Source organism: Anser brachyrhynchus (genome assembly GCF_964034855.1).
Source record: "Anser brachyrhynchus genome assembly, chromosome: 2".
Classification (NCBI taxonomy): domain Eukaryota; kingdom Metazoa; phylum Chordata; class Aves; order Anseriformes; family Anatidae; genus Anser; species Anser brachyrhynchus.
The window spans coordinates 128,943,178-128,956,859 of record NC_137695.1 but is presented as its reverse complement, the minus strand read 5'-3'; the positions used below and the strand labels follow the sequence as shown (position 1 = coordinate 128,956,859).

Here is a 13,682-nt window from a genome sequence, read left to right as displayed (position 1 = left end):
CAATAAGGCTTACTTTTGAATTCAAGGAAGAAGAGAAAATAAAACTATCAATCAGATTTTTCTAAAACCCAGACCATGTCCAAGATTAGGCCAAGAAGGAAAAAAAAAAAAAAAGAAGAAAAACAACAAAAAAAAGAATTATGCTGAACACATCTTTTCATTGAACAGAATCTTTTCATTGCACAAGGGATCTCATCATCTTTTAAGAGCAGTAGCTTTATTTCCAAAGATATGTTTGCTGTTTTGTGGGAAACAATCTGCATTACAGAATTTAGGAGTAGTACCAAAGGCTTCAATAAAAAAGAAAATAAATAAATAAAAATTCCATACACTGCATAGTTTTCAGGGTTTATCTGAACAATGCACACAGTTTATTCCTGAGGTGTAGTAACTTTTTGCCAAGGACATTCAATGATGGGCCTTTTATTAAGGTCACAATAAGAAATGTTGCGCAGTGATAAACACAAAGTGCTAAATGTTTGTGCAGACGTGAAACAAACAAACAAAAATAACATTTTTTACAAGAATGGAGAATAAACATTCACTTTGGATCTCAGCAGCTTAAGTGCTACATAGTTAAAATAAGGTCAGCAATCAGCAATGATTGGTATTAGAAAAATAGTACGTTATTCTGACAATCACTAGTGAAAGTCACTAGCAGAGCACTTTGACAATCATAGGCAAATGATTCTATTTGCTCTTGTGTATGTATAATTTCTGACAGACTGGATTGTCTGTCTTCCTAAAACCTTTGTTCAGACTCCATCTGCATAAGTGGGAATATTTGCTCAAAGAGGGCTTGTATAGCCTCTACCCGCTGAAGCCCTTTTTCACTTTCACACTGAAAGAGAGATTTGCTGAAAACAAGCTGAGAATACATCATATAAACTATATTACAGTTACAATATAAGATTTAACCTGAAGGCGTACAGAGGTCTAAAACAGAATATGAGTAGTGAAATTTACAGTTTAGTCTTTTCAATTACTTTAGTACCGGGAAGCCGTGAATAAACGTGGCTTGGACACAAGGAAAAATTAAAGTTCTATAGGTAGTGGGATCAGAGGAGGCAGAACAGTGTAAATGAGATTAAAAGTTTTGAATAGGATATAGCTTTTTAGTTCATAAACATAAGTCAGCAGCATGCCTTGTGGTGGCATCCGCAAACCATGCACTGGGCTCACCAGTATATGGGAGACATTGGAAAACTGGGAGGTGCACAGTGGAGGGCTATGGTGATGTAACCCACAGGCCATCCAAGGTGAAGCAGGAAGAGGTGTCTTTGTTTATATAGCAGAGGACCGAGGTGGAGGTGGAGGTGGAGGTGGGGGTCTAATTTCTGTAGAGAGATTCTTCTCAGATGCACAGTGAAAAGACAAGAGGTGATGGGCACTACACTAATTGCAATATAATACATTCCAGTTAGATATTAGGAAGAAAATCTTCATAATGTGGGTGGTCAAGCACTGGGAGAAGTTGCTGAGAGAGCCTGAGAAATCTCCACTACCAGGGACTGTCTAAACCTGGCCAGACAGGGACCTTAGTAACCTGATGCAATCTAGAAGTTAGCCCTGCTTTAAATGGGGGCCTGGACTTAGAGATGTCCCTTCTGAGGTAAACTGTTCTTTAATTCCAGTTTTTGAATGTCTGTAAAGTTCTGCTTTTTGCAGAAGTTTTACAGCTGCTATGGACTTGAAAGTCTCCCATTTTCTTTTTTTTAGATTGATAATATATACCCAACATGTTACTGATTTTATTAATTAAAATTTCAGAAGATTAAACCATGCTCCACAGAAATTAGCAAACCCATTTCATACATTCTCAGCGCTACTCTATTTAGAATACTCCCATGCAGTTGCAAGGAAAAAATGCTTTTTATCTCATGCCACAACTTGATCACTAGCAAAGAAATACTATGGTAGAAATACACACACAAAATATATATATATATAATAATAATAAAGAAAATAATTCCCTCATATTAGGAAAGCTATGTCTAGACTAAAGCTAATATAGACTACTTACAGTACAAGAGAGCCATGTGCTCACATTGCAGACTGGCCTTCAGGTAGACATACCATGTTACAAATAAAACAGGTTGCAAAGAGTATCACAGCAAACATAAATTTTGTGATGGAAGAACCATTTTAACTGCTTATTTGAACCAGATTAGGATGCTTTTTGCCTCTACATTATAACTGGCAGTGAAGCAACAGGCCCAACAACCTGGTACAAGAATTCTCTGATATTCTTACTGCCTTTCTCTTGCTATTGCTTTGTAGTGATCAAATCCTTCCACTTCCACAAGAAGTTCACTGGGATACCCATGTTTCTTCTGCCATGGAGATGCCTAAATAACAATCTTCCTATAGACACAAATGAGAACCCCAGTGAGGTTAGAAGTCTTTCTGATTATGGACACTCCACTGACAGTTACTGCTATTAATCTTATCAGTACTTTTTCTCCCAACCTAACAAAACTTCCTCTCATTTGAATGTTTCAAACATCTAAAATTAAGGGAAAAACAAGTAAATTGGCACTGTAACTTCAGTAAGGTAGAAATCCTAGATACGGATTTTATTATTCAAATTTGGTAAAAAAATAAAAATTTGAACTAAAATCTCATGCTTTGAACTTTTCCAGGCATATATCTCAATGCTTAGAAATTAATAAATTTTGGTGCCAAGATTCATGGATTAAACAGTTTCAGATTCACTTTAAACCTCTGATGTTTTCTAATGCCCAAAGTGTTAAAACTTCTTACCCACCTGAAAATTAGATGATGCATATGTCACCTCAGTATAAAAGCAATTCTCCATCATTCAGGCACTAGAGCAGACTTTTCTATTGAATTATTCTGCTGTGGTTTTTTTTTTAATTTTGATTAAATTTTAAAACACATTCAGATTATTTCTCTTGGTATATCAAATAATAAATTATATTAAATGTTACCTTCTTTTTTCATTCCTGCTCGAAAACACTTTTTTAAACGACAGTATCTGCATTGATTCCTTTTGTCCTTGTCAACAACGCATTGTCGATTGAATCTATCAGAGACAAAAAAAAAAGGGTAAATATACAAAGCATTAACAAAGCACCACCTTGATTATGAAAACTAAATAATCTGTCCTGACAGAATAATGTCTATAACCACTTTTCTATATATATTTTTTCCCATTAGCCAGTCTTGAGAGGCATTTCATACCTCCTTATTTTGTACGCATGTGTGTGTGGGTATAAAGTGTGTATTGGAATGGACAAGTGTAAAAACATTTGGAGTTATGTGCATCAATTACACCTCAGTTTACATGTAAAATATGCCAGCAACTGCCTATGGGGGGGGGGGGGGGGGGGGGAGAATAGAAAACCTACTAATAGGAAAAAGATGGGACAATGGATGAAAATGTCAACTGTTAAAAGCATGGAGGAGCCCATACCTGCAAAACCAGTACCTTTGGCTGGCAAAGTTTACTTTTCCAGGAGATACCAATGAACAAGGTACTTGCTGTGTCATTACAGATGACAACTTAAACAGGAAGAGTGAGGAAAAGAAATTGAATACGACAATAAAATAAAGACATGAGGAAACGCAGAGCATGACGCTACAAGAAAGCTTACCTAGCTTTCTCATTCACCATTACAGATAGATGTACTTACAGAGAATGGATATGAGGCATCCCCTCCTCTCCATTTGTTTTTGCCTTTTTGCTGTGCATGTGTTAGATAAATATATATATATGTTTTCCAGAGCTCTACTTGGAGTCAGTTATATCAGCTCTTGTCACACCACTTTGGAAGCATGTCTATGACATATCAGCGTGATCTACCTATAAGGCAGCTACTTCCTTATAAGAATGCTCAGTGTTCAAGGAAGAGTGGAGCAAACATTTCCAGCAACGAGGCCGTAAATAAGTTTTCTTTTACTGATCTGTCTAAACTCACAGAGGACTCCACATATTCTGTGCATGACTTAAAACTGGCATATTACAGACTTGTGCATGCACAGAGCAATTCCTCAAATATGGTTCACATACCTGCAATATGACAATTTGGGCAGCTAAGCATCCAAAAATTAGGAGACTGCGATTCATACTGACAGGGGGGAGGGGAGTAGAGAGGGGAATGGTCACTAAAAGAAGCGGTGTGTCACCAAAGTGGAAAGATGTGTAGATGTGCTTGAACTGTCTTCAGAAGACTCATAAATCTTAGACTTTCTATTCAGAAACTGCCTTCATAAGGAACAATTTTAAAAGGAAAAATTAAAAAACAGTTAAGAATCACACTTTCCACATTGCTAGTGAAAAGACAATAAAATAATTTTTATTTTTATTTTTTCTTTATTTTCAGGAGATCCCTTTCTGGACATGGTTCTGGTCAACCTGCTCTACGTGTCCCTGGGGGGTTGGACCAGATGACCTCCAGAGGTCATCCAGAGGTCAACCTTGCAACCTTAACCATTCTATGATTCTGTGATGCTTTTTATAACCATATAAAAGTAAGACAGCTCTTTAGTAATACAGTGACATTTTTTTTCTAGTAGAGACAAGAATATAATTCATAGCAAAAAAAAAAAAAAAAAAAGCTAATATCAGAAAAATCTGCCTGGCTTTGATAATTAAGGTAGGACTTTCAAAAAGTGCTACCTTGACGGTCATTAAATTCCTAGTAACCATTCTTTTTATCATTTAGTTTACAAGTCCTACAGGTAAAAAAATAATAATATATACATATATCAATGAATCTGACTCCCTTATGAGAAATTAAACATTCATTTAACATGTTGTTTTTACAAGCATGTATGGTGTTACAGAAATTTCACCTCAGAGAAGCCATGTATAGATAGTCCAATTCAGTAGTCTTGAGTGGAAGTTTTTTTTTTTCTTCCAGATTTTGAGAACATATCATCACTTACACACTCCATTAAAATGTTTAGAATTCCTTCAGATAAAGCTGAAATACTTCTAAATAGTTCAAAAAATTCTGAAAAAGTCTGAAGTAATTTTTGGTACATTCATTAATTTGATGCATCTAGAGGAACTTTTTAAATACCTGCATGTATAAACATGATTTTTCCGTATACTTCGTCTGAAGAATCCCTTGCATCCATCACAACTGGAAGCACCATAATGTTTTCCGGTTGCTCGGTCTCCACATATTGCACAGAGACTGCTAACTCCACTGTCAACAGTATTCATGGTGAGAGCTTCACCTGAACTATCTGAGGAAAGGCAAGAACAGCATATGTAGTTATGGACAAGACTTTCAACAACGACCCCATGACCAATTTATACCTAAATTGAGGGATTTTCGGGTCTTTTCTCTTTTAATTGACACTTACTATTTATTTACCACAGTATATGTATCTGGTTGTCATTCTGATGAACACTTCCAAATTGATAGAGTCAGGTTAGCAGAATTTATGAAGCTCACAACAGAAATAATTTTATTCCAAACTCTATCCAATTGAAAGGGGTTAACAATTGAAGCGTAACTTTGTATGTATAATTACATATATATTCTAACTAACATGATGAGTAACTTTGACATTGATCAGCGTTGCCTACTTAGCTGGCGAAGATATCATATACCACTTCTCATAGTCACAAGTTATTGCCAGCTCCTATAATATAAAGAAACAATTGCATAAATGACATTTAAAAAAAAAAAAGTTTTTGCATAATAAATGATAAAATGCATGCTAAGATGACTTGGTTTTACTTCCTTGAACAAATTACCCAAAGGAAGACTTGTGTAGACTTCATAGTTGCATGAGAGATTATCTACATATGATTAACATTTAGTCACTGAATGTGGTAAACAATAATGAAGAAATTTACCTTAAATCAGAATAGTCATATTTATTCTCTTTTGAGTCACAAGGTTTAACAGACATGTTTTCTGAGTATGTTTCTGGTCTTATGAAAGGAAAACTGTTTGCAGTATGTCTTTAACATTTGTAGTTATTCAGTCAGAGAGGAAAGAGTTTCACAATACTTAGATATTCAAGCCTGCATTAAAAACTCAAGTACATCAGATCATGAAGAATGGACAGGTTGAAAAGTAAAACTATTGATATTGATAAATATCATTAGTCATGTCATAGTGGATCCATCTGAAATGTATTCTGCAAACATATAATTTTGCTTGTGTCCCAAGGATCTTAAAATTTAAATAGAATTCTTTACACAAAGAGAGAAGCAGCACCAACTTTTCCTGCTTTACAGATATATGGTTGATAAGAATCAGATTATAAAATGCTCATAAAAAAAATAAAAAAGTAAATAATTCAGTTATGTGAAGAACTTATTTTAAAATTGGGTTTGTTATGACTGGAAAATTATTTTTAAAATGGTTTACAGAATAATTTAGCTGAAGAAATATAAAAGCTTTTTTTGCGAATTATAATATATATATAGTATATGTAGTACATATATGTATATGTTTATACAGAATAAAAATACAATATTTAACTTTAAATATTTCAAAGCAATATAAGTTGTATCTCTTTGTGTGTGCATGTATATGTGCATATATATACACATATAGACAAATACACATATATATAAAGAGAGATACGTAGATACTTGTTTTCCTTCTTATTATTCTGAAACAAAATATCTGTGAAATTGACCTGATTTTGTAAAGTTCTCTGATTTCAATAGAACTGCATAATCTATCTGAATGTGGACAGTTAACTTTCTCTGAACAGTTCTAATTAATTAAATTTCAAAAATACACATATGAAAGTTCAGAAGAGACATTCTGTTCCAGACTAGCACAGTAGCTTGAAGTCAATCTTTTTGATAAATTCTATCATAAAGCACATAAGCTAAGTTCAAAGCAAATGCTAAACAGAAAAGGACTACATTTAATAACTAATAACTGTCAAACTAATCATTTACAGTGAATAATTTAACTAACTGTATCACCAACACATAATGCAATACAGCATAACCCTAATCTCCCTAATCTGCTTTCCCATTCTATGTAACATTAACAGATCTGAAGGGTGCAATTCAGCAAAACACAAATGACCAATGAAATCACCCATATTGAAAGAAAAATCAGATAAATCATCTAAAAGTTACATAATCATTGTTGATAGCTTCAAAATCATTTTGGCAGTGAAGCTCTGTTTTTCTTCCTAAATCAATAACCAAATCTACTTTTCTGTTTACTAAGCTGGCTGTAAAGTAATACCAGAAATTCAAATAAAACTTCAAGCTCAACAACAAAAACTAACTTGGGCTCTCTATGGCAGGAATTTATATATGTAGGAAATGCAGGTGCTGAATATTTCCTGTAAATCACTAAATATTTGTTCTGCCTTTTAATACATATTATATTTCATGTATATTATATACACTATAATATATATACTATATCTATGAATTATGTTTTATTATACAGCTAAAACAAATTTTGAAATACATTAGAAGATTTGGAAAGTCATTTTAGTTTAGTTTAGTTTAATTCACCTGACACTTTTCTTCACTTTAATAGTCTGAAATTTCCTATTTTTCTGGTCAGTGCTAAAAGATGGCAGAATTAAATGGTGTGCTTCCTATTTCAAGCATAACTGACTGGTTCGATTTCTAAAAAAAATATTGCATTAAAAAATTCCACCTGAAGTAAAATGCTACATTAGCCAAATGCCAATAGGTTTTCTCAGCTAAACTGTACCCTCTAGAAAGCCAACATGATTTAAAATAATCACTATCATTCGCATATACACATACCTAGATTAACATTTAAATAAGTAAAATATTAGTCCAATAATTAGAAATTAGGCATCAAGAAGTAGTAGGGTGTTTTTTTTTGTTTGTTTGTTTGTTTGTTTTTCACAAGCCTCTGGATAATTTTGTCCTGTCCTTATGAATGTTATATACAAAATATACTTTCATGTCCAAATCGTCAATACTAGTTATTCATTTGTCCTACAGTAAATAAAACAACTGCTGAATACACCATTTTCTTCCTTTGATTAACTGACTGATGACAGTACAGTTCAGTTAGTTTATTACATATAACCTCCCTTTTATTTTCCTTAATGTTAAAGAATTATAACATTATTAACTTAGAGTTAGCGATGAAGTGTAAAACAGCAGATCTGTAGTTTGAAAACAACTCCCAAAAGCTCCATTATTAAAACTTTTAGCTAACACCCTATAACATTACTAAACTTCACTTTTTCTGCTAACTGGCTTGATTTTGCATCATGGAACAGAACTCACCATTGCCATTATACAGAATCTGCATAGTTTCGAACTCCAGCGCAGTATATGTTGGATCTAAAACTTCACTGTAGTTTGCCATTTCCATGTCTAATATTGGTTCCGAGAGCCTCATCATTGAGTGCAAAAACAGTGAAAAAGCTGCTCAAATGTACAACCTTTCCATTCTGTTTCACAGTGATTGATAATCCAAAGTTAACTATAACCGTGTCTCTTGCGTGCTGCAATGGGAGGAGCTGGAAAACTGCTTCTGCATGCTATATTCTGTCTGCATTTTTTTTTTCTTTTATGATACAGTGCAACCCTTCTGATAATCTTGGAATGCTTTACGGAATAACCTTATCAGGAGTTGCACTAACTCCAGTTCTTCCATGAACCCAAGTACATCCAGGAAGCTTCCTATCTCCTATGACCTTCTACACATTTTGTTGTTGATTTGTAGTGTAAAAGGTCCTAAACAAACCACTCTTGCTCTGTGTAAAGAGACCATAGGATTATATGCCATTTTGCTCTCTCTCTTCTCAACAGTAAAGAAGTGTGATACGATTATGGACTATCCTCAAGCCCCATATATTTATCATTATTTAAAAGACAGATACCTATTTCTACACTTGTTATTTATTTTTTATATATCAACAATATTTATTTATTATTAACAGTGACAACAAGCAGCTGTGTAGGTACACTTAACCAAGACCTCAAGCAACACAAATGCTACAGCAAGAAAGGAAACCTTAGAGATTCCCTCCATAACATCCTGTGTTGTTGTAATGGCAGCAGTGGATCTTGCACAATCTCAAGATATAATGACAGCATGTTGTTTTCAAGTAACATTCAGAGACACAAGAAAAAGTATAATTCACCTTCTCTAAAAAGAAGGCAGAGATTTTAGGTAGGTCCACTGCTCATCAGCTGGTGCACATGGCATGTACAAATCCAGTTAACCTTCCTCCCCACCCCCACCCCCCCCCCAAAAAAAGTTACTTGAGTATCTGTTGGAAAGCTAAATTTCACTTGCTAATTAGGTACTAATTAAATTCTGGATAGCAAAATGTCAAATGTTTTGCTTCCCAAGTAATTCCATACAGAGAACTACCCTTTACACTGCAGAACAGTTACATTAAAGATTATGTATATAGGAAAACTTCCAGGTTGCTTAACTAACAAGGGCAAATAACTATACATACAGCACTGAAGCGCTTATTTGAATGGAAAGAGTGCCTGCAGTTGTTGTGCACTGTAAGTAGCTACAAAATGGCATCATAAAATAATTCCTTGACAAAAAAACAAAACAAAACAAAAAAGACAGCAATCAACAACAGGCAAACTATCAATGAAAAATGGACATTCTCAGAAGACAACCTAAAAAAAAAAAAAAGAGTTTCAAAATTCATCCTTCTAAATTCCCAGTCCTCATTATTACATGAGGCACAAATCGTCCTGTTTCCTTGTGGACACCCAGTGGATCCCAACAGACACCACTGGCATAATTATGACAACAAGATTCTTAAAGAAGTGGCTATCCCAAAGTCATCCCCAAATTGAAGAGCATTTGTGATCACGTTCCTGATTGCACAAATTCTCTGCAAATTTTGGAGGGTGATCGTGGGGGCTATCCTTTTCAACCTACTGCTGTACTTCCTATACACTGCAGAAAATAAATAATAGTTGGCAAATCTATAAGATATTCAGCATTATGTTAAACAATTTCATGTCTACAAACATGAAATTCTATTCAGAAAGTGCCATTTCACAGAACTTCTAGTGTACAGTTTCACTATCTTTGATTCTAACTACTATTTTTTCCCTATTTTTAAAGCATATTAAGTATCTTTGCAAATTTGAATCGATGAAAAGCAATTTTTTTTATTGAACTCCCTTATTTGTTTAGGAAGTCACAGTAGTTTCATCATGAGATAGACTCCTATTACACTCCAATGGTTCAGCTTGAAGTTTCTTCAATAGCAGAATTTGTTGCAATGCACTATTTGCTACAAAACTATTTACTAGTTATATGGCTGATTCATTGCATTAAATATGCTATCTAAAATAATATACTAGTTTTTCATGTTAACCAGAATTATCTTTTGTTCCTTAGATTTTCCTTAATTCCTTGATAAAATTTTCAATTAATTATCTCTGGCTTTTTCATACCAAGACTGTATGTTGCTCAAACACAAATATTTTTATATCATTTTATATAAAATATCTTTTTATACAATTTTATATACCTTAATATAACATAAACGAGCTGTGTTTTATTTCAAAACTCCAAATCCAAAAGCAGTTTGGCATACAAATAACTTTAAAATAAGAAAATGAATGTAAAATGGAAGATATCACAAATGACATGATCAATTCCTGCTATTCCCTCCACTGTTAATAGAACTTCTTCAATGCTGCCAAAACAGGCCCCTCAGTGACTACTAAAGAGAGGGAATTAATTGACCCTTAGTGCTTCTGTAATATAAAAACTAATTTCAACTGATTTTTTTGATATGGAAAAATGTACATGATAGGAAAGCTGTTCTTTATACCATTTTCATGTTCTTTATACTTCATGTTTTGCTAAGGAAATTACTTACAGTCAAATCTTAAATTCATAAAAAATCCGCATTCATGGGGATTTTTGGCATCATGAACAATTAATGTATACTAAATGACTAGTCTAAAATATTAACGTTTTCTTTCTGTCTTAAGTAGATCACAATGCTGTCCCAGAACTAGAGCAGTTGAGGAGGGAAGTCAATGAACAGCTTTTGGTCCTGTCAGTCCAGACTTTATAAAGTTCATTAGCATTCAAATCCACATACAGCAGTATTCTTTTCATATTAGACACTTCCATTGTTTTTCAAACTCTTTGTGACCTTGCAGCTTGTAGTATATGTTCTTTCAAATTCTAAGTCATCTACTGCTGACAGCCAAGAAATATTAGCCTTAGATAAGCAGATATTTTAAAATTGTATAGACTGCAAAACAGTCCTTTCAGATAAGTGATACTGCAAACTTGAGTAAGAAATTATATTTCAAAATTAATTTTGCAGTAATTCTAAAGAAGTAGAAAGCTGCATAATATTTTCTTCGTATGGTTTTGTTAGTTTTTTTTTTCTTTACATCTGACCTCACAGTCACATACAGAAAGCATTCCTATCTTATCTTTAGGACTATTAACCCTGTTAATTGTTCAGCTCTCCATATTAAATGTAATCATTCTTTCTGATTGTGGTATAAAATAGAACACAAGCTAATAAAATCAAGGTTATTTCCATAAAAGTCTTCATGAAAATAAAAACAAATCTCAGGTCATTATAATTGAATTATTTTTTTTATAAGTAGCAATACATCCTTTTATTATTCTAGCTTAGTAAGAAATGTGGGTGACTATAATAAGGTCTTTATTTAAATGTATGTTTTTCTATTTCCCATGTGTTCTGAAAAAGGAACACATCTTCACAGTACCTCTTTGTTTTGCAAGTACAGTGAGTTCTAGTAGACATCCTACTTATGTCAATAAGTTGGCATGCTTATTCTGTATGTTAATAACACGTTTTGAAATGTCTTTTCTCCCATTTGCTGGTACGCAGGGAGCCTGTGTAACAAAGCCTAATGAAATCGTATGAACTTATGCCATAATATCACCTTGCAACAGTCAACTTAGCCAAAGATCTCCAAGTCAGAGAGTTTATTTGCTAAAAGCTTGATATGCGGGAAGCTGATCACAAATTTCCTCACACCAGCGGAGAATTTCACCTTTGGTTCATAAACATATACCTCCATATCCTAGCAGAGACTGAGTGTCCCTCTCCTGTAACGCACCCTCAACACCAGGTATCTTCACAAGGAGGCTGCATCAGCTCTGCCGCCACCCACCCCAAAGTATTTCATAAATGATCCATGAGCAATGGCTGGGAAATGTTTGCTTGTATTCTATTACACATAAAATGATTAGAGTGTTTGATATGAAAATATCTGTAATGCTGCAGTATCACTATGTGTGATACAGATGATGTTGTTTTTATTTTATGAAAACAAAAATGTCAAAGGTGAATCACATCCAAAAAAGACTGATAAATCTAAATGTGTTATTACCCAGTTTCTTGGACTTCTTGGAACATAAATTATCTCTTGTGCTTAAAACCTAAATATCATGATGGAAACATGGCTACAGTCCTCTACAGTTCTAAAACAGTACAAGTCTCTAACATAGTGGTGTCTTACCCCCCCCCCCCCCCCCAAATAAACAACAACATAGTTCCAAACCACAAAAAGAACAACATTGTTATCTCAAAGAGATAGTTAAGGTTAATGGAATTTTCAGAACAATTTGTGAATCATGAGAGTAAATGCACAGCACAACTGCTTCCAGTAAGCTGATCAAAGGCACCATCGCACTTCTGAAACACCGCACCAACTACCTGCTTTACCAAGCAAATTTCTAGCACTTAGAGGCTTCTGTGTCTTTTTCATTTTGCATCTCCATTTTCACTGTGTCCTGAAAGAACAGTTGCTAAATAAAATACTAGAAAAGTGAAATGAGAACCAGAACTGAATAGCAGGTTTTCATGACACACGTATTAAGCAAGGTAGTAAGATTAGCTGCAACAAATCATGCCAGGTGAACCATCAGTACAAATCTTTCTGGGAAATCTAGGCTAAGCCTGTTTCTATTACACACATTTTTAGACACTTAGACCAGCCCAGGCATTCTATAAAAATGAGATACTTACACGTACTGAATCTGCCTCTTTTTTCACTTGAATTGGTTATTCATTACATTGAGCTCCATCATACAGCTAAAATACACAGCCTTCTTTAATAAGTTACAATGAGGGTTGTGGGGTTTTGTTTTGTTTGTGTGTTTTTTTGTTTGTTTTGTTTGTTTTCATTCTGGAGTAACAGGAAAGAGACAATTACTGTGAGGTGTGAACTGTCTTTATGTTTTTAGCTTCATAAAGTATCCATCTAATGCAACAATCACCTACTTCAACAGCCATGAATATGAATACACAGAGAAAATAAAGAATATGCCTGGCTTCTGACTTGTCAAATACTATGGACCCACACTATTTAGTATGTTTTGCAAGCTGGAAATATTGCCCAAACAGTTATGAGAATGTCAGTCACTAGTCTACATCAGAGTTTCTAAGGTCAGTTGCTGATTTAATATTCCAAATTCTATGAAGTGCAATTTACAATTTTAATCTTGCATCCACTAGGGGCTTGTCTGCACTTAAGGGGGGATATCAAAGGAATATGAAAGCTGTAAAATATTTTAAGCCTGATAAATTGGTACTGAAGCATTTGAAGATAATTTACACTAGGTGAGGATATAGTCCACTTTCAGATCCTCTCACCATATTCCAAATATCGTCCTCTGCAGCTTATTCTAAAAGATAAATTATTTATTCATTCTGGGCCCTGCAGCACAAGAAGGACATGGAAGTATTAG

General features: G+C 34.1%; 1 protein-coding gene and 1 long non-coding RNA gene across 3 annotated transcripts in view; one reads left to right on the top strand and one right to left on the bottom strand.

Moving 5' to 3' along the window:
- The window catches only part of LOC308190358, a 620,619-nt gene that overhangs the window by 424,176 nt on the left and 182,761 nt on the right, over positions 1 to 13,682 (top strand). The window lies entirely within an intron of this gene.
- Positions 1 to 13,682, bottom strand: part of HNF4G (hepatocyte nuclear factor 4 gamma) — a 68,670-nt gene that overhangs the window by 17,071 nt on the left and 37,917 nt on the right. Inside the window, exons 1-3 of one of the 2 annotated variants that reach the window (XM_080581639.1) lie at positions 8,234 to 8,421; positions 5,049 to 5,217; positions 2,952 to 3,046 (exon numbers count right to left, since the gene is read on the bottom strand). In XM_080581639.1, the coding sequence (XP_080437765.1) occupies positions 2,952 to 3,046; positions 5,049 to 5,217; positions 8,234 to 8,351 (382 nt within the window). In that variant the 5' untranslated portion in view covers positions 8,352 to 8,421. Of the gene's footprint in view, positions 1 to 2,951; positions 3,047 to 5,048; positions 5,218 to 8,233; positions 8,422 to 13,682 lie in introns of those variants that run through there. The other variant, XM_080581640.1, reaches the window with a different exon arrangement.